This window comes from Chelonoidis abingdonii, chromosome 6 (assembly GCF_003597395.2).
Source record: "Chelonoidis abingdonii isolate Lonesome George chromosome 6, CheloAbing_2.0, whole genome shotgun sequence".
Taxonomy (NCBI): domain Eukaryota; kingdom Metazoa; phylum Chordata; order Testudines; family Testudinidae; genus Chelonoidis; species Chelonoidis abingdonii.
Window position 1 is genome coordinate 33,103,569 of NC_133774.1, and position 21,594 is coordinate 33,125,162.

At 41.0% G+C, this 21,594-nt stretch overlaps 1 protein-coding gene across 1 annotated transcript in view; it reads left to right on the forward strand.

The window, feature by feature from the left end:
- Positions 1-2,775: 2,775 nt before the first annotated feature.
- The window catches only part of PARP8 (poly(ADP-ribose) polymerase family member 8), a 175,403-nt gene continuing 156,584 nt past the window's right edge, over positions 2,776-21,594 (forward strand). The window contains exons 1-2 of the mRNA XM_032805284.2: positions 2,776-2,958; positions 3,862-3,916. Of these exons, the coding sequence (XP_032661175.1) occupies positions 2,868-2,958; positions 3,862-3,916 (146 nt within the window). The 5' untranslated portion in view covers positions 2,776-2,867. The remainder of the gene's footprint in view (positions 2,959-3,861; positions 3,917-21,594) is intronic.

Consider the following 21,594-nt stretch of genomic DNA (forward strand, 5'->3'; position numbering starts at 1 on the left):
CTTTAATCACACTTAGTAAATGTGGTCTAAACGTGGTTTATCTTGGTTTGTGCTGAGTACTATCCTGCAGAGCATTGTGCACTGGGAGAAAGGAGAGATGCAGCAGAGGCAGCACTGACAACATAGCAACCTGACATCTGATCAGGAATGGACACTAATGACACACAGACATGGGCTACAACCACAGCATAATGTTTGAAGATACCTGAGGGGTCTCTTTACACACTTTGACCAAGCTTGTATAACATGTTGTGCCAATAAAGTCTCATTAAATTGTGTCAGTGAACACAACTGTTGTTAACTGTGTTCAGACACAGTAAAATCTTGCAGGGTAGCCTAGACTCTGCTGAATGACCACATCACTTTAAGCATCACTGAAGTGTTTGGAAGGCCAAATTCTGTTATAACCATTCTTTGCTTAGTAGTGGGGATTCACAGCACAATACAGTATTTCTATCAGTCTAGAACTACTCTGTTGTCTTTGAGTTGTATCTGTTCACTTTTCTCACTAATCTCTGTCCCCTCATTATAACTTTTTCTTATTTAATGAAATTGGAGCAAGGATAAATATGGAACCCCGGAAAATGTCATTTTTATGGCATTTTTTCTAAATGTATTTACACTTTAAAACACATAATAAAATAAAGATCACATTTATTTCCCTGTGCCTGAAATCAACAATACATGATTAATACAAATTTGCCTAATGAAAAGGCACCAAATCAATTGTGCTCAATAATGAATAATCCATGGTAGCTGATTAGAGCTGGGTGAGGACTGAAACAACAAATTCTATGAATATATTTTTGAATTTTTAAACAAATCCTCTTCTGTTATGTTCACTCCCATTTATTTGTTATGAATTATTTGCTTAGCTCTTGGGCTGATGAAGGGTAATTGGTTTTGCAGGCATTGAGTGAGATTTCACCATTCCTTCTGAACTGTGTTATAATGGTTATTTATTTACTTGCATTACAGAAGCATCCAGAGGCTCTGCCCTGGACTCTTTGGTGCTAGGTACTGTACAACAGAGTAACCTTTCCAGAAGAGGTTACTATGTAAAATAGGATTGTCAAAGAGTTGTGGATAAGGGATGTGATATATATGCAGTGTAATCAGAGATGAGTGACAAATTTAATATTAGGTCCATAGGGTTGATGTATATAAAAATAAACCCTCGCCACCTATATAAATAAGGGGGTGGGAGGAGCAGGGAAGCAGAGAGGATGAGTGCATTGGAGCACAAGAATAGGAAAAGAAGTAATGACTGAGGGAAAGGGAAGAAAGATGAAATGGTGAGAGAATTGGCAAAGAGAAAAAACAGCCAGAGTCAAAACAGAAGAAAGTAGTCTGACACCACTGCTCCTGTGAGCTTCATTCAATGTTAGACCATGGCGCTTGGGGGTACAGGCCCACTTAAGTGGGTCTCCCCTGCTGGACCAGGTTCAGGCAGGATAGGGAACAAGTGGTCTTAGCTGGGTGTTGGAACAATTTTTATTGTGTGCGGGCGGGTAGGGAAGCAGGTGCTGAGAGCCATTGACCCACACTGTAAACCCTGTATATGATGGAAACCACTTCAAGCCAGGGGGTGTGCCCTCAGGAAGACAACTCTGCTGCTGGGGGAGAGCTCCCCAGTGTCCCTGGCTGTGGGAGGCCACAAGGGGCCTCTTGCCCCAGCTTGGCAGATCTGCAAGAAGGTCCCTGCTGCTGGGCTTCGGAGAAGGCGGGGCCCTGGCTGGACTTCAATCCTCAGCCCCTTGGCCAGCTCCCTCCCAAAGCTCCTGCTGGGTGAGAGGAGTATCTGTGCGCCACTAGCTGGGTGCACCCCCGGCCGCCATGACTGTACGGGGCCCTGCTGGCCGAACTGCCCCCGTCTGGGGCTTTGAAGCTCTGCTGCCCCCTTCCGGATCCTGGCATTTTTATTTCCCATCTGAGCAATTGCTTTATACGTATTGTCTCTCGCCCGCCCCTGTGCTATGGGGCTCCGTGCCAGCCGGGTTGCTCCAGGTGGCGGTTCCCGCCTCATGCTCCGAGGTGCTGTCGGCCGTTAGACCCGTGCATGACTGACCCGGCCTGGATCGCGGGACATCAGCACCGAGCGCTGCGTGGCACCAGTAACCTCTGCGCCAGAGGGAGAGTCTCGCTGGCGGCGGCTGCCTCTGTTGCACACGCTGTTTGACTGCCAGCCTTGGGCCGCTCCGGGCAGCTGCCTCCGCTCCGCCTCCGCTGGGTGCCTTTGCCCTGGGCGGCGCCGGCTGTTTTTACACCCCGGCTAACAGGAGCCGGCAGCAGCGGAGCAAAGGACGTGTGGCAGGCGGAGTGTCTGGCTGGGAGCAGCAGCGGCGAGGGGAGGGTCTGCGGCTTGGCGTAGCTGCAGCAGCCGTCTCGGCCTCTCTGGGAGTGACTGTGTGCGCGCTTCCAGTCTCTGCCGCTCGCCGAGCTGCTCCTGCCACCGCTGGGGATTGTTATTGTTGTCGCTCGCTTCTCTCCGGCTCAGACAAGCCAGCACGGTCAGGAGTGGAGGGGCAGGAATGTGAGCGGTGTTTGCAGGGGCTGTGTGTGTGTTTGTGGGGGGTCCTGTGTCACCCCCGCCACCCCCAGCCTCCTCATCAGCTGGATCTATTGTCAGGAAAGGAGGAGATTGCAACCAAACAGCAGCAGCAGCATCTGGGCGGTCACATCTGGGCATGCAACATCGGCTTCCTCCTCCTCCTCCTCCTCCTTCACCCGAGTGGATCACTTTGGGGGTGGAAATACTTCTGCAATCAAGCCAGAGGTTCCATCTTATAACTGAATATTGAAACTGGAAGAGAGGGGGGTGGGGTGGGGATAAAGGCTGCTTCCCCCCCCCCCTTGGGATTTATTTCATGGGGATGTGTTCAAGACAAGAGAGGATTCAGAAGGATATTGACGTTGTGATCCAAAAGTGCAAGGCGGAGAAGGACTGCCTGTTTGCAGGTGAGTTTTTCGTCTGGGCTTCAGGTTACCAGCTGCCACTCTCTTCCCCTCCCTCTCTGCCTGCTTCAAACGTTCCCCAGCGCGACATGTTTGGTTGGGGTTCACTTGTCCCATTTCTGCTGTCATTTTGCAACAGTTACAGTAGCAATCGATGCCCTTAAGTCTTCGTGTGTATGCGTGTGAAATAAGTCTCCTCCCCCCCCCAACATACTGGCAGGAGAAGGCAGAACAGATAGTGTATGAGAAACCAGATATAGAAGTGGAATGTATCTGTGCACAGGTTGGAATGCAGTACACACAGAGAGAGCAATGTATCTGTTCTTAGCATCTGCCACCACGACAGTCCTCAGATCAGAGGGAGCCCCTCAGCCCACGGTCGTTTTTTAATGCGATCAGCAAGACTTTCGCTTTGGAGCCGAGTTGTTTTGCGCAGTTGCCGGTGGTGGAGGAATACAGTCCAGTTTGTAGCTGCTCAGGTTAGGTCGTTGCCATTTGGGGCTGCTTAACTCTTGCCTTAGGGAAAATTTAGATTTTATTTTGATCATCTAGTTCCTTAAATGCATTCATCTCGAGCTGGAATATTAGCAATTCATAAATGAGTCCTTTTCGTGCAAAGCCTTGGTGTTTGCCTGTTGCTTTATGGTGAGCACTATTTACAGTATTTGATTTGTCTGAGATGCCTGGCTTGTTGCTGCCTGTTGCCTTCACTGACAATGGAAATTCCTGCCGTTGCCATAGCACCAGGGCACTTGATGCAAAAGGGAGGGGGGGTTTCCTGTGCTCTGTTGCATTTTAACTCCCGTACCAGTAGCAGAATGAGGGCGAGTGAGACGTCAGTTATTTTAGACAAAACCCAAGAACTAGAAATGATCATTTATAATAATGCAACTCTTTGTATTTTAGATTTCAGGTACTCAGACTCCACCTTCACCTTCACCTATATTGGAGGCTCCAAAAGGTACTTCTCTGTAATAATGAGTAACTTCATTTCCCATTCACTGGCTAGAGTCTCCTTTATTCTTTATTTTTTGAGATAGTAATTTCTTTTTCTTTTGCAATGAAAGCAAATGATTAACATCCAGTGGGACATAAATAACTAGAGAAAGAGTGTTGGGTCTGAGTAGGTGATCTATGAGGTGATCCCATTCATCAGAGACTTATTCATCAGAGTTTTCCTCTGTGTGACTTATTTGTCTTGATATTCAATGTACACAGATAAGTAAAATTATTGCCTGGTGCAAATGGTATAGAAAAACAAAAAAACATTGAATACAAGATGTTTACAAAAATCTGACTATAAGAACTAATAAAGAAGAAGAGGCCAAATTTTACTCTGTTGCACCAGAGTAACACAGGGAGACGAGAATTTGGTCCTAATAGATGCAAATCAGTTTGCAATAGAACAAATGAACAGTATAGAGGAATTAAATGAAAATGTCAATAAAGTTTATGATGCAGATAACACTTATTTGAACAACCGAATATGAATCTATGTGCTTGTAAGCACATTTTAGTTTATTCACAAATTGAGGTGTATATGTAAATAGATACTCATTTTTATTATTTGTATATGGGGTTGCAATTTATATAATTTCTTCAGTTGCATTGCATTATGTTTGCTATATCATTAGTCTAGATTCTGCGTAACTGTCTGTTTTCAAAGGAACTCAGTTTTTTTAAAAAAAAGTCCTGTTGGTGAATGGATTTTTTTCCAGGTGTTTGTTTAGTTTGTGAATTGATATCGTATTTGTGTTCATATTAAACAAAATAATAAAGTATAGCTAGGTTTAGTAGAATTTATTTTTTATTTTTTATAATTTTGATACAGTATAATCAATATTTATTTTTAAGCCTTTTCCCATTTTTATTGATTTTAAATTTTCACAGTTGTAGGAAATTATGGGGGAGTGTAAGACAGTAATTATTTAATGACAGTAGATATTGAGATTCAAATTGCAATATCACATGTCAAAATATAAAAAGTAAATATTCTTAAATTAAACACTAATAAATTCTCAAGCAGAATTTTACTGACTTTGCCTATATATACATTTCAATTATTAACTGTGTAAATATTTTTCATGAGTTTGTGTGTGTATGGTGAAATTGACATTTACTGATAAAACTCTAATCCTAATCTAGGCTAATCCAAGACTAAATATAGTTTATCAGGTTTAAAGAGAAGTCTCTTGATTTAGGTAGCTTCAAGGGTTCAGTATCTTTGGTGCTTACGTTTTTCAGACCACCTTAGTTTAAAAGGGAATGGATCATTAGGAGTTACAGGCCTCTCTCCTGAAAGATGATCTTTGCAGGTGAATACCTATACCTGAACAGGATGCTATTGACACCAGTGGGGTTCTGTGCAGTTTCATGGGTCCACCTGCAAGGTCAGCTTGTAGGATCAGGACCATAACTGATAAATGGGTTTGTAGTTTGTTCAAAAACTACTTTTGTCACATTAATGGCCTCCACATGCGCCTCCTGAAGGCGGTGGCAAAATGCTTTCACTTTTACTAATCAGAAGTGGCCAGATCTGACTGCTCAAATCATGACTGCTCAAATCTGGAGTTTACAACATGTAGGCAGATCTATCACACATGGAGTCTGACTGGACTGGCCACCGAGAACCCGTTTCAGTATCTGGAAAATTCAAATTGAATTTAAAATCTCACATTATGCTTTGAGAGGATGATACAAATAGGTTTCCATAGTACATGTTCAAATTTTACATTCCTGCTGACATTACATCCTCTGCAGACATGCATAATTCCCCAGCATGAAGCTTGTTTACTCAACTTTGGCATTTAAGGACACTTAAAAATAATCTTAAAATAAGGGATTCATACTGACTTCTCATCTTTCCTGTTTTTTTTCCAGTCTTTAAGAATATCCATAGTACACAGAGATGCACTGGCAGCTGAGTTTTCTGTTTGCTTTCTTTTTGTATAAAGTGCAAAGCATTAAGGGCCAAATTCTGATTTCCTATGCCAAAGTTGAGTAAACAGGCTTCATGCAGTGGAATTATGCATGTCTGGAGAGGATGTAATACTTCCACATGTAACGCAAAGCCAGGGCTCAAATCAGCTGTGCAGCCATTAATACAGACTCTATAGAGAGTTTTAATAGTGGCCTTCTATGTGTTTCCTACTTAGGAGTGTATGCCCTCCAAGTTGAAACTGGGTTTATTGGGCCTTCGCCTCCCTGAACTTGGCCACCAACCCCAGCCCTGTTCACATTACAGCAGCTATAGATTCCCTGCCACCCACTGGCAATTCTTCTGTGGTTTGGGTATTGTTGGCAGGAATTGCCCCTAAATGACAAAACCTTCATTAGCTCATGATGCATAGTAGAATAAGTATCAGATGATACTCCTGATATTACCTCCTCAGACACTTGCAGTTGTCTGATTTTATATCTTCCATGCTGGCACCACTGCATACTCTCAAGAAATGGGACAAGGGATGTTCTTGGGTCCTTTTTACTGAGAAATAAATTTTAATGGCTAAGTGATGGATCAGTTGGTAAGGAAGATTACAAGATGTTATCTGTAGCCACATTTTTCAATTTGGTTCTTTAGTGCTTTACTTCCCTTAGCTATGTTCTCAGGGAGCCTTGGAAACTCAAAGCTAGTGCATAGTATAGTTTTGCTTTTACTTGCAGTGGAAGAGCAAAATACATGAAACAAGAAAATATGTTTTATGTTTGATGCTACATAGAGTATTTTTTGTTTAACTGATTCATGACCTTTTTCTAAGACTGCTCACCCTTACGGAAAGACTAGTGTATAAAGTCAGCAGGTTAAACAGACCTAGGGATTTCTTCTGCATATCGTTTGTGTCCATTAGGCAAATTAAGTCTACTCACTAGTGGTTTTAACTTGTGCACTCAGAGCCAGATTCTCAGCTGCTATAAATCAGTGTAATTTCAGAAAGTCAATGTCCATTGCTTCATTCCTAGCTGAAGTTCTGGCCCTTGTTTTTTGTTTTGTTTTGTTTTGTTTTTTAAACCGTTCTAAGGTTCATATTTGTGAGTATTTTCAACTTAGGGAGAGATTCTCCCAATTTAACTGCATTGTACCCTTTCTGCTTGGACTTGCACTGCCCCATCACATGTTACTACTGTAGTTCTCAGCGTGCAGCTGGAAAGATCCAAGTTGCACACTACCCGTCTCAGGTCCTGGCCCTGATATCACTTATACTGCTTTTACACTGATTTCAATTGAGTTATTTGTACTGCTCTATATAATATATACCTAAATGTAAGTACAATATTTATATTCAAATTGATTTATTTTATAATTATATGGTAAATGAGAAAGTAAGCAATTTGTCAGTCACAGTGTGCTGTGACACTTTTGTATTTTTATGTCTGATTTTGTAAGCAAGTAGTTGTTAAGTGAGGTGAAACTTGGGGTACACAAGACAAATCAGACTCCTGAAAGGGATACAGTAGTCTGAAAAGATTGAGAGCCACTGATTTACACATTATGAGACTAGTTTTAGGCTAGGCATAAATATGACTACAGTGGACCGGCCAGCATTTGAATGAATTTTCTTGAAAAGTTACAGGAGGGGGAAGACATTTCTTTAAGAACAAACATATTTCTGTTGCATGGATTATCATAAATAATCCTTTCCCTGTGAAGCACGAGCAATCATTTTGGCCTCTGCTTGGGCAACACTTCATTTTTCTAAAATGAATTGTGTTCACATCACATTTCTAAATTTTTGACAGTCGTGGTGTTCTTGCTCGTTTTGAAATCCTGTAATTAGGAATTTATTAGTGAAGCCCATCTTTGTTGTATAATGTGGTCACTAAATACGAAGCACATTGTATGACAATTTAATCATTTTTAATTTCATTTTTAGAAAGCGATAGGCAAATTGGGAGATATTTTTCACTAAGTGACATGCTCCTTTGGGTGCTGTGACTGTGCAAGATTTATCCTTATTTAACTGCTGCTGGCAGAATATCAGAAACGTCTGGATTCTTTATGCTTTGTACTGCAAGAACTAACGAGGATGTTAAAATGATAACACACTGAGAATCTTGGTTTTTAGAAATCTCTTCTTATTTCTGCTGTCCTACTAACGAACTCCTTTTGTGGCACACTGCTTCTTCCAAAACTCAGCAGACTGAACAGAAGTGCTGATCTGTCACCTTTGTAATGAAGGCACATAATGAATGCCCCGATATTGTTTTCGGGTTGTAGATATAATTTGACTTAGTTTGCATGAAAAGTACGCCAAGTTGTCCTGAGAGAATATACTTCTTTTTCTCCTAATAAACAAGATCAAGTCAAGTGCTTTTCACTCATATATGTGCATAACTCCCATTGGCAGTGAGGGACTGTGACAATGAAGACTGTGCATGAGAAGAACAGATCTTTTATGGAGGCTTTTTTTAAAGAAACAAGACAAGGCCTATGAGAACTAAACACACAGATTAATTTTGTTGGCAAAATTCTCTCTTCCAGTCTGCCTGCCAGTTCTTGACTCTGATGTTCTGTCGTTCCTACATGAGCAGAATGATGATAACAATGGCAGTTCCATGCATGCAGGGAAAGCTGAATTTCTGTATGGAATTGGTTTAAAAGAAGATCTCTGAGTTCTGAGAGGAGAATTTGCCTCTGTATTCTTCCTTAAAGCTATGGTAAAATGTAAACATTTATTGTCTTTTTTTTTTTTTAAGTTTTGTCTCTGATTTTTATACAATTATAGGTTTTTCCATGATGCTTGTTACTGTGATATCAAGCACCTCACTAAGCTATTGAATTAATTCCCACCTCAGTGAGGTATAGAAATACCTTCATCCCCATTGTGGCATATAAAGGGTAAGTGACTTCCCCCAAAGTCACACAGGAAGTCAGGTACAGACCGTAGACGACTGAAGTGTCAGTGCAGGGTGTTAGCCACAAGACTTCTCATTTGAGCAACCTGAGGATAAGTGGATATGATTAATTTTTTTTTTTTTGCTTTAATGGGATACTGACAGGATTTTCGGTCTATCTACATGGCTTCTTAAATTAATTTATTAGAGCTGAACAGAGGATGAAAATTCTGTTTCATGAATGATTTTAGGATTTTGAAGTTTGGCTTCATTCCGAATCATAGTGAATCCAAGCATTTCTAAATTCTTCAGGAGGGGAAATTTTGTTTTGTTTGTTTTCGGTTGATCAAAAAGTTTTGTTTTTATTTTGATTGTATTGTAATATATAATACACAAAATAAAAAAAATCCAAAACAAAAAGTGTAAAATTGAAATGTTTCATTCTGAAAATGTCAAAATGAGACATTTCTATATTGTTGGAACTTGCTTCCTGATTTTCTTCTTAAATGAAACTCTGGAAAAATCTACCTGATTTCATGGTGATTCAATTTTGATAGAATATGGTTCCATTCAAGTTTCTCTGACCAGCTCTAGAATTTACTTTGGCATGATTTTAGCCAATGCATTGCAACAGAGATTTTGGTCACCAGTGCTACCATGGCAATCCTACTCTTTTTTTAAGCAACGTTATCAGTGAAGAGAGCTATAAAACAGTATTGTACAATATGGCTGACGGTCTTGTGACAAGGTAGAAAAGTGCTCCTCACGCCTCTGCTCATGAGGGGTTACAACTCAAACCCCTACTTGTCACATGTGTGGTTGAGGGTGGGGATATAAAAGTAAAGGGGAAATGGCAGCAGCGGTGACTGCCTAGATCAGGGATCTCAAGCTCAGAAAACCACGAGGGCCACCCGAGGGCCGCATCACTGAAACCTTTTCATACAATGATACAAAAGTGTGGTCAAAAATGAAAAAAATGAAGAGTAATATAGTATGCTATTAAAAGTCAATGTATTAACTTTTTTAAAACTGTAATACGAAGAGGGTTTTTAATAAAATATAAACACCTGTAACTATTCCTTATATGGTCAGTAACACTGATGATGATCTACACTAACAGTCTATCAACATATCTGTAATGTCAGGAACTTTTTAAAGTAACTATTCATACAAAATACATTGCCACTTTTAACAAACAGTCTTCCCAACTACTTACAGCAAAGAATCATACATGCTGAACTTCATACCTGAGACTGCTCGTCTAGTCCATGAGCCCCCACCCCTGCCCCGCCTCTTCCCTCCCCCATTCCAACCCCTTCCCCAAAGTCCTCGCCCCAACTCCGCCCCCTCCCTGCCCCTATTTCAATCCCTTCCCCAAATCCCGGCCCCAGCCTCCTCCCCTGAGCATGCCGTGTCCCCACTCCTCTGCCCAGGAAAGTCCTAAGCGTTGCGAAACAGCTGTTTGGTGCCTGGAAGTGCTGGGAAGCAGGTGGAGGAGCGGGGACGGCGCACTTGGTGGGTGGGGGAAGGAGGGATTGCAGTGGGGAGGAGAGCTTGGCTGCTTGTGGAGTCAGCGCCTCTGGCGGGTCTCAGGAAATAACTCTACAGGTCTCATGCGGCCCGCAGGTTGCATGTTTGAGACCTCTGGCCTAGATGGAGTGGTATCATTTCCCCTCCCAGCTAGCTTAGAAGCTGAAAAATTGGAACCCACTCTTCAGAGTGGCTTGTTTTTGTTGGGAGTCCTCTTTTTATGTATCCATAAAAGCATGTCCTGAGCCCAGGGAGTGAAACTACTGTTGGTGATTCTTCTCATCGTCCTGTGGGTTTTACTGGCAATACTTCAAGTATATACTTGTTTCCACAAAACCAATACATGCCACAGATGCACAGCTTTGTGCTTGTGCCCACTTTTTATTCCAAAATATCCAGTAAGTTGTATATCCCCACTTTGTTTTAAGGGATGTGCTGGCCGCCACTTCCTGCAGCCCCCTTTAGCCTGGAGCTGCGAACCGCGGCCAGTGGGAGCCACGATTGGCTGAACCTGTGGAGGCGGCAGGTAAACAAACTGGCCTGGCCCGCCAGGGGGCTTACCCTGGTGGACCACATGGAAAGGTTGCCAATCCCTGAACTAGAGTTTATTTCAGCTTTAAAATCTCTCTTTAAAGCAGAGAGTGTTTGTTCTCCTGCTAATAATACCTGACAGCACTATTCATCTGTATTTATTACTAATTACTATTGATGATTGTATATCCGGGCATTCTTTTAATGCATCCAGCTGTTAAACACTTCTCCATAATACCTCCATGGTAGGTGCTTTTAGAATTTCAGTAGCTACACTGCTGTTTATGTAAGTGATTCATCCTGAAAGGAAATTGTAGAAAATTAAATACAGATGTTAAGGGATCAGTGCAAGTAAGAATTCAGCTTTACTCAGTTAATGTTGCTCACATTTCCTTTCTGATACTCAGTTTGTCTTTCTAGAAGGTTCTTATTTCTTTTTGATACCTTTCTTTCCTTGCTGTTAGAAACTCATTAGTGTTGGAAATAAATTGGATCATCATCACCACTACTTACTGTAAAAAATAATCTGTTTTTAGAAGGATTGTGGTCCCCATCCTGGTCCTATGGAGGTCAGTGGATGTTTTGATACTGCAAAGTGCTGTGTTCCTCTAGCAGGGTGCTCAGGCCAAAGTATTCAGATCCAGGTGACTAATTTTAGGCACATAAACTTGTATTTCTAAATAAGTGATCTGATTTTCAGAGCCACTAAAGCCAATGTTAGTGTGTGGTTGTTCATTACCTTTGAAAATCAGACCATTTATTTAGGTGCCTAAATATGGACTTGGGTGAATGCAATTAGGCACCAAGATTAGAACATTCTATCTGAGCATGCTGCCTAGAAAATGATTAAATATATGTTCAAAAATATTCTCAGCAACTTCTTTCTGTGCTTTCATCATATCATCAGGTACCTAAAAATAGACCTCTGGGCTATCATTATTAAAGAGTTAATATGATAAGACAAACAAATTTAAAAGCCAAGTTCACTGTGACAAAATTTATTTAGATCACTTTTGTCTGTAAAGTGAGCAATACCATAGCTGATGTTTCCCCTTAGACCATACTAATGTGCAGTGGTTTTTCAGTGTTCACAAATAAAGACTTCTAGATACCTGTCAGTAAGCATATATATATGTATACATATATATATATATATATACACCCTCAGTCAGCAGCCACTAGAATCCGACTGTCCAGCTCTGAAGGCAGCAGCACAGAAGTAAAGGTGGAATGGTATGGTATTGCTACCCTTCTGCGCTGCTGCTGGTGGGGCACTGACTTCAGAGCTGGGCACTTGACCAACAGCCGTCGCTCAACTGCCTCCCAGCTCCGGAGTCAGCACAAAAGCAAAGGTGGCAAGACCGCAACCCCCTAAAATAACCTTGTGACCTCCCTGCAACTCCCTTTTGGCTCAGAACCCCCAATTTGAGAAAGTCATGTCTGTGCCGTGAAATCTGTATAGTATATGGTTAAAGCGCACAAAAGACCAGATTTCATGGGGGGAGACCAGATTTCACGGTCCATGATGCATTTTTCATGGCCGTAAATTTGCTGGGCCCTATTTGTAGAGCCCCCAGTGCGGTCAAACAACTAAGAGCCAGATTGTGCCCAGCCTTTATGCATGAGAACAAAGGTGGGGAAGAAGAGTATCCCTCCTCCGCCCATTGCACCCTTGTTTAGGAGCTGGGCACAGTCATCTTTATGAGTTGGATTCTCAATGGAAAGACATTGACTTTGTTGGGCTTTGCATTAGGCACTATATTCCCATAGTACATGGACTACATAACAATAGTCCTGCTTTTGGTGCTATATGTTCCAGTGGGAGTGATCCATGGCCTCATCTACGCCAGCTAGCAGTAAGAAAGGGCATGGCAAATTGCTAGAGGTCTGTGGAATGCCCACCCTCCCACAAGACCCCTGGAGACAGTTCCTGCGTGATCTCCTGTGGTGGGTTGTGGCTTAAAGTAGCAATTGGGCCATCACTATTCAGGGCCAAATTCTAAGCCTCAGAGGCAGACTTCCATTGTACTTTCTCGGAACTTCCTTGATTAAAGAACTGAAAAAGAAAAGAAGCAGCAAATGTTCCATGCTTTCTCCCTGAATAGTAGAAGCATTGATCAAACGTAAACCACAGGCATGACATATATAATGAAATGTCACTTTGCAGAAAGAAGACCCTCAAGTGATAGATAATTAAAGAAATAAGTTCCACTCCATCAGTATAACAGTCTAAGCATTCAAAAGCATTTGATCAAGTATGGTCTAGGATGCAATTTTGAAGTCTTTGTTTCTTCAATGTTGTTACAAATGGAGATTTCATTTTCTGTTCACAGATAGGAATTTCTAATTTATTTATGGATAGTTCTAGAAAATTGCAATTTTGCACTGACTGTTTTTTCCCACCTATTATGGCATTTATGGCAGACAACATTTGCATTCAAGTAGGAAAGATAGCCTGAAGGGTAGAGATGGCATTCCGGGTCACGGACTTTTCTGCAAATGATAGAATGTTTTCTTTCTTTCTTTTGCTCTTGTTCATGCTCCCTCTTTCTTTCCCCCCCATCTTCAGTGTTGATAAATTCATCTTGGATCAGGCCTCTCAACCATCCATGCTCAGTGAAGATATGAAATTAATTGGGAATGCTTTTGTGTCAGATTAGGAGATGGAATTTATGGAAGGTGTATTTAAAAGCGTTACTGAGGGCAAACGCCTGATCTCAGTTACACTAACATAAATCTGAAATAACGCTATTGATGTGAGTAGATCTAACCTGGGTTTACAGCAGGATAAATGAGAGTTTCATTTGGACCTGACTGTTTCAGTGAATCACATGCAGTTGGTTTTTCACACTAGGGGAGCTATGAAGTACAGCGTTCTATTTTATTACTGAAGACATGCTCATTTTGGAGTACTTTCTTAAATCGTGGGAGACCTGCAATTTAACAATGAAAGCTTTCTTTCATGCATTCTTATCAAGTATCTGCCAATGCAGAGTGTAAAGGTAGAATGCCAATTGTCAAAGCCATACTTTTCTTGTTGTATCTTTTTCAGCCTTAGTATCTGGGTACCAGATTGTCACTGAAGCCATTCTTAAGAACATAATTTGTTAGGCCATATGAAAAATCCTTCATCTGTCACTCATATTAAATCAGCATTCAGTGTTAACCAAAACAGCATCAAAGCATTTTATAGGTGAAATCATTAATTGAGAATAAAAATGACCATTTTTTAATATAGAACAATCTGTGAACATGCATAAAAGGGTTTATACTGACTTAATTGGCAATCATGTGAGCTCTGGTCATCTCAGAGTGTGTTAGTTCCAGGATGTGGAAATACCATAAAAGATCACATCTCTAGCCCTGTGTGGATATAAAATTTGGATCCGTGTCCATCCGCGATCTGCAAACATTATCCACGGATATCCGCATCTGCAGCGATTGGGAGATATAAAGCGGATATCCACAGATTTTCGGGACTCTACACATCTCACATTATTTTAGCTCTCTGAGGTGTAACAAGCCCATGAAACACAAATATTGAGATAATTGATGTGTACCTGTGGAGCCTGCAGTCTACAGGGGTCATTCTCTCCAGGACAAGTTCTCCAGAATTTACTAGTTATTTAAATCGATAAGATTTTGTAGAGATTTAATGAGGTTCTATATTTAAACCATGCTATAGCATTTTATACTTAGGAGGCTCATTTGTCTTTCAGGATGGTGGAATTTTGCAATTACATGTCCAAAGAGGTTTACATGTCCAAAGAGGATCTTTTATAGGTCCAATATGTGAGTTGAATGGAGAGAAGAGAGAGATTGGGCAAGTTTGTAGGACAATAGGAGGAATATTCTGAAGAAGGAAATTACTTCAGAGGTTACTGCTGCCAATAAGAGTTTCAACTGAGCTCAGTATGTAGTGTGCAAATTAGAGAGTCAAAAGAATCAGCTAGCCAAAGGGACTTATTCTACCCTTTTGCAGACCTACTTCCACACATAGTTTTGCAAATGTCTGAATGACACAAGAGTAGTATACTATTTGGTATATTTTCCTGGCTTTCTAAATGCGCACTTTTGAGAGTTAAATAATGATGGGGTCTGTGGGCCAAACTCTGCTCTCATTTACACCTGTGCTACCTTATTCATCTCAATAAGGTTGTGTCGGTTTAAATGAGACCACAATTTGTCTCTTTATCTTAATGATTTTTTAAATTATTTTTGATCAAATAGGACCTTATTATCCCATAATTTTGCCATTCCATTGTTCTTTGCTTATATTTGTTTTCTGTTTTCATTGTTCTCACTGACAAATTTCTCTACTCTATACATTGTGCTATATTGTGGATAGTGAATTAAAAGAAATGCAGATGTTCCACTTGCATAGGCCTTTGTATTTCCCTGTTAACCACAAAAAACCCAAACATATAAAAAACAAACAAATAAAACCTACACAAAACAAAACAACCCAAACCTCAGTAGGTTTTGGTGTACCTAAGTCTAAATCTTATATTAAACTATATGTTAGTCTATTGTTTGCTTTATATTATCCTTCTTGTTTTGGATAATTGGACACAGTATTGTGTCCATGTATTAAACTTCAATATATAGATATTGTAAAAAATACCACTGTGTAAAGAGTTACTGTTTATTCAGGCATGAGAAAACATACATTGATCCAATAGTTCAGCCAAAACCTGATTTTTGTCAAGGACAACAAACACATATATTGAGCATAAATACTTTTGGCAGCTAGCACCATCTGGCTTCAAGGCAGAAATGGATGAGTGGAAAACATCAGCATAATACTGAGCTAATAAGGCTTAGGCACTTGCTGTATAGAAAGAACATAGGAGTTACAGTTACATTAGTCAGGATAAAAATTACAAAAGCTATTGATCCTTCTGCCATAGGGCATAAGCTGATCATCAGCGGGGGTCAGTTAGGAGTTTTGATCGAGCCCCCCAGAATTAGTATTGCATAATTGGCCAACAGCACTGTGGGTTGTTCAGATCTTCAGCTGAAGCATCAAGTAAGGCCACTGTTAGAAATATTATTGGGCTTGTCTGGTATGGCAGTTTCCACAGTATGGTACCAGGTGTTCACAAAAGAGTTTAAAATATTCACTTTCTAGAATCTTTTGCCATCAATTCTGAGCAAATTGTTGTCATTATTTACTAAAATCAGGAGCAGTTCACTACTAGTCTGTCTGTGTATATCGTATGCCCACTGTGGTTGTAGCTTGTCTCAGAGAAACTAATTGTCTATAATATTTCTATATAATTATACATTTAGACATATCCTTAGCTGGCATAAATCAACATATTTTATGGAAGTCAGTGAAGCTACAGCAATTTACAATAGATGAGGATCTGGTCCATAATTTGATATATATACTAAAGAAATTTAAATAAAAGTCACAGGTAACTACAGATGCTTTCCATATCTTAATAACATTTAATACAATGATTCTTGTTTAATACTTAATATTTGAGCATTCTACAAAACGTGAATGTAAAAGGAACTAGGAATTACATGATAAAGTGATATTAGCACATTTATTTATGTTGGCACTTTAGGTCACAATTTGGGGCTAGATTCACTACAGCTGTCACAGGGAGATGTAAATTGCACTCTGTGAGTCTTTCTGGCCCCAGGCAAGGTTTTCTTCCAAAGGAATTGTTATCTCCCTCCACCTCCCTTAGGGTTTGCTTAGGAGCAGCTTTAGGCTATGACTGGAATTTCATCAGCAGAGACTGCTGAAGGGGCTATACTGACCCAGTGTATTTCCTGGCTGAGCTGGCCATGCCACTTGCCCATCCAGGACTACAAACATGTTGGTCTGTGTGAATGTCAGTCTGGAGTGCAGACCAGACCAGTGAGGGGTTGTGTCACAACCTGCCCTGTAACCTTGAGTGCCTCACAATGCTTTGCTCTTGTAGCTTCCAACCTAGGCCCTGCTCAACCAGCCTGCCAACATGGATGCCACACCCTGTGTGCTAGCCAGCCCTGGTTCAGCAGCTCTGACCCAGCAGCCTGTCTGCAGCCCTGCAGCCCCACTCTGGCTTCAAGCAGCCTTGGTTACTACTTGCAGGGTGACCCAAACACACTCCCCAGCCGGAATTTCCTCTAACGGACAGTTCAGAGAAATAATACGGTTCGTTTATTCTTGTAAAGACACAGAACAAACCACAGCTTATTAACATAACTGGGAGTAAATATACTCTTCTATGTAAACACAGCACTGAGTTGGTTTATAGTAAAAATGAAACAAATTTATTAACAAAATATATATAGAATTAAGTGAGTTCAAGTATAAGGAATGAAGGTAGAGTTACAAGTAAAACAAAATATGCTCTAAACGTCTAAAATGTAATCTAGCAAAACACAGGCTTTTCTCAAGGTGATTTCTCTCACCAGTCATTCTTCCCCCCAGCTATGACTGACTTTTCCTCAGGACCTTCCACAGAAGTACAAGGTGCTGGCTTTCTTTGTTGTCTTAGGTAAACAATCTTTATGTAAGTAGGTTTCTCACCTATATTTAATTCCAGAGACGTCAATCTCCCCTTGGTTGAAGGACCCATATTTCTCAGCTTGCAAGAGCTCTTTTCCCTTTTGTCTGTCTAGTGATGGATGCCAAAGATGGCTTCTGCCTTTGCTTATATGTCCCAAAGTTCAATGGCCTTGCTTCAGTTGGTAGGAAGCCCTCCTGTGTGCTCTGCTTGCTGTGTTCCCCAGGAAGCTGAGTTCATCTTGTTCTTCCCTCTCTGTGCACTTCCCTTCCCCTACATGGTTTCTGTATAAATGGGGCTTCCATTGTTTGATTCCACCATGCTTAATTTATATAAGAGACAGGTATATATAACTGTGACATTACCTCCTGTCTGGACAGACATGCAGCCGAATACCAATGAGTATCCGTAATTCCTTATATAGTGTTAATACATAAATTTCATAGTGATATTAATCACCAGTGTGTCATTAGCTTCCAGAAAACACATCACTCTGTACTCTTTTATAATACAGTAATATTGTATACAGTTGTTTGATTCTGTGGCTTATCACTTCAGGTTCAGCCCTCCTCTCTCTATAGACCAATAAACCTTGAATTTGTTGAAATAAATTCTTTTGAAAAGTAAAACCCAAACCAAGCTTCTCTCTCCTGCTGGGTATAGATGCCGTGCTGTCTTCTGCTGTGTGGCTTGTTTTTACTCCTTGTTAGCTTGATGCGTCTGTTTACTGCTTATATGTAAATTGAGGTAAACACACATTCCTTTCTTGAGCATAGACCTATTTAACAACTCCCTCTGACATACCTGGATCGAACACATTTTAGTTATAATTCCAGCTTATATTCATAATTCTTAATACCCATTGCGTGCATACGTCATGCAAGGATATGAATGATCAGAGACTTATTAGTTTTCACACGATACCTTACAAGGCATACTTTGTCCAAAGATTATTACAATAGTGTGTAGGGTGTGAATAGAGAGGTGCTTCGTGTCACAGAGGACCACTATAACTTTTCCTCCCACCACATCCTTCCAGCAGAATGTAGGCTGCAGTTATTTTCTGTGAACACAACCCATTCCTATAGTAGATTGTCTTCTGTAAGTGCTTGCATAAATTTATGCTGGCAAAAACTGGTATGTACCTTTGCTGAATTTAGTCCAGGATGTTCACGCTGTTAAGAAACATGAAATATTCTATATAAATAATTGAACTGAGCTAATTTTACATAATAATTTAGCAACACAGAATAGATACAGACATGGGTGCCAAGTTTGTATAATTTTTGGTGGTGCCCAGAACGGGTCTATGCAGAGCCGCCCCATCCATAGGATGGACTTGGGCAACTGGCCAGGACCCCGCACTCTGGGGACCCCGCGCTTCAGGGGGATGCAGAATTCAGGGCAGCCTGCAGGGCTAGCGGGGGGGGCCTGGTGCTGCCAGCAGTAAGCAACCCAGCCCCAGCCGGCCCCGCGCCGCTCTGCTAGCTCGTAGCATCACTCGGGGGAGGAGGCGGAAGCTGGAAAGAGGCAGGGTGAGAGCTTGGGGAAGGGGTGGAAGGTGGTGGGAAGGGGCAGAGTGGGGGCCTAGCACGGGCGGGAAGAGACGGATTGGAAGCTTGGCAGAAAGGGTGGAGTGAGGGCGTAACGGGCGGGAGGAGGCGGAGTGGGGCGGGCTGGGGCCGGGATGCTCGCTGCTCCTGGTGCCAGGCCCCCTGTTATCGTCCCAGGCTGCCTTGAACCCCGCATTCCCCTGAAGCACAGAGCCCCCCAAAGTGCACGGCCCAGGATGGTTGCTCGGTCCATCTTATGGATGGGACGGCTCTGAAAATATAAGCCCAAACATTGGTAGAGCCGGTCCCACCTTCCTGAATATTGGTGGAGCATGGGCACCATCGACCTATATAACTTGCCACCTATGGATATAGATGAGATAGTCATCAACTAGCTCAAAATTATATTTATGTCCAGAGATATTTAAAAGTCTGAGAGGTTTTCTATAACAGAGGATACTCAGACTCCTGATCAGATAGTTCACACGTTCACTAATACACATCATTCTGTTTCTGATGTTTAATATGTGGGTGACTGAAAAAAAAAACCCTTTCCCTTTATAATGTTAAAATATTTGCAGTTGGAGTCTGGGTACCTGCCTACTTTAGGCAGTGATAAACATTTCTGACTAGAGTGAAATATCGCTAAGATTTCTGTAGTGCCTAAATAAAAACCATGGAAGATGTTTACAATTAATTTCCAGTTTTTTTATCTTTTTTTGTGTGTGCAAAATACAGCAATACTTCACAACTAGTTTCTTATCTTGTTGTATGTTTTTACACATCAGAGAAAAATCCTTAAATAAAACAACAAAACAACAGCAAGGCTTGTTTCTTTATGTAATTCCCCATTCCTCTGCTTTTGTATCAATTGAACACTCTCACCTCCTTCCCATCCTCTCTGTAAAACGGATTCCTTCACTCAGAGTCTTTAGTGATGACCCACAAGTTACCATATATTAACAGTATTATTGTATTATTTATTAAGCACTGAAAACATAATAATATTGTAACCATCAAGATCAGTATGTGCTGTAAATGAGTAGCCACATGATGTTGTTAACCTTAACTCTGAATTTCCTGAGTTTGTTATGCTTGTGTTGGAGATAATTACAACATCCCTTTGATGTTTTTACCTTTAGTATAAATGACATGTTCTTGATCTTAATTCCATTTCAGGGTAGTTTTATCTGGGGATTTCCTTGATGGGTTAATCTCTCTCTCTCTCTCTCTCTTTTATTTGATGGACATGGTTTTTCTGTCACTGCTGTGACCAGAGGTAACTCCATTGAAGTTGATGGAGTTTCCCTGATGTAAAAGCAGGGTAAAAGAGAGGAAAATCAGACTTGCCAAGTCTACCTGATGGTACCATCTTTGATGAGGAAGATTTTGAACTGAGATATTTGATCTTTCTTGGCAAGGAGAGTGAATCCAGCGTGAATAGTGTATTTCCCTGGTAACTGCCACTTTCCTACAACCTTCAGGCAGTGGGCATGTGGGTCAGAGACCGGCAACTTGATGGGCATCATTTTAATCAGTATTTTCCAGTGGTGTCAGAGTAAATCGTGACCCTGGCTGATGGAACCAACAAACATGTCTCTTGCTGAACCTCACTGACAAATGCAACAGAACCACATAATTACATACATTCAGCTACAATTAATAACTTATATCCCAAAGTTTTAAGAAACATTATGACTAGAAAACAATTGTAATGTGGCCAGCAAAGTGACAACAGAAGGGGTAGGGGGAGTGCTGAACTCTGAGACTATGGTATTTTGAAGGAACTGAGGGAAGTGGGACCAGAGCTCATTGTATAACCTCCCACTGAATTTTCACAGCTTTCCAAAGAGTCCAGGTTTCAGGTTGAGAATGGCTAAGGCCCAGATCGTCAAAGGTATTTACGTGCCTAATTCTCATGAAAATCAATGAAAATTAGCTGCCCAAATACCAGGGAGATTCTGGGCCTACGTTCCTAAGAATGTTTGCAGAGAATGTTTGAAGAAGAACAGATCTTTTCTGTTGTGAGTTGGAGCAGATCAAACCCCACAGCAATTGGCTAATATTCTCAAACCTGCAGTATGTAGGGTTACTTCAAGCAATGTCAGTCATCTAAGTTGATTTTAGAAAAGCCATACCAGCCTTCTCATTGATGCTCCTTCCTTTTGTTCTTCCTGTGTTGTTGTTTGTTTTTGTTTTAAAGCACTGTGCATATTCGTAATGCTCCACAAATGAAAAACATATTTTTGCATTATCCCTGATTAACGTCTTTGTGTACAATTATGAAAATATATATGCTAATTAGTTTTGCCTCTCAGACTCCTGGTAAGTTGCGGCAGCGGCCACCAGTGCTGCAAAGGTTGGGCACCACTGCTCCAGGGAGTGTTAATATGTGACTGTACCTGTTAGAATCATGCAACTGGAAAAGATTCACTGTTTCCTTTCATTATTGTTGGTGTCGCATTAACGACTCTTTGAAAAGAAAAATAGAGGAAGTGGTAAAAGAATAAAGCCTCTGGGTCAGATTAAGCTTTGAGTTACATCAGTGCAAATCTGGAGTAATTATATGTACTTCTGGTTGGCTGTATATGGCTCTCTCTACTTATGCTAAATGAACTGTGTTCATTGCTATAGAAAAGGCAAGCACAAGCAGCATACATACTTATTTACTTAAATTGAACTAG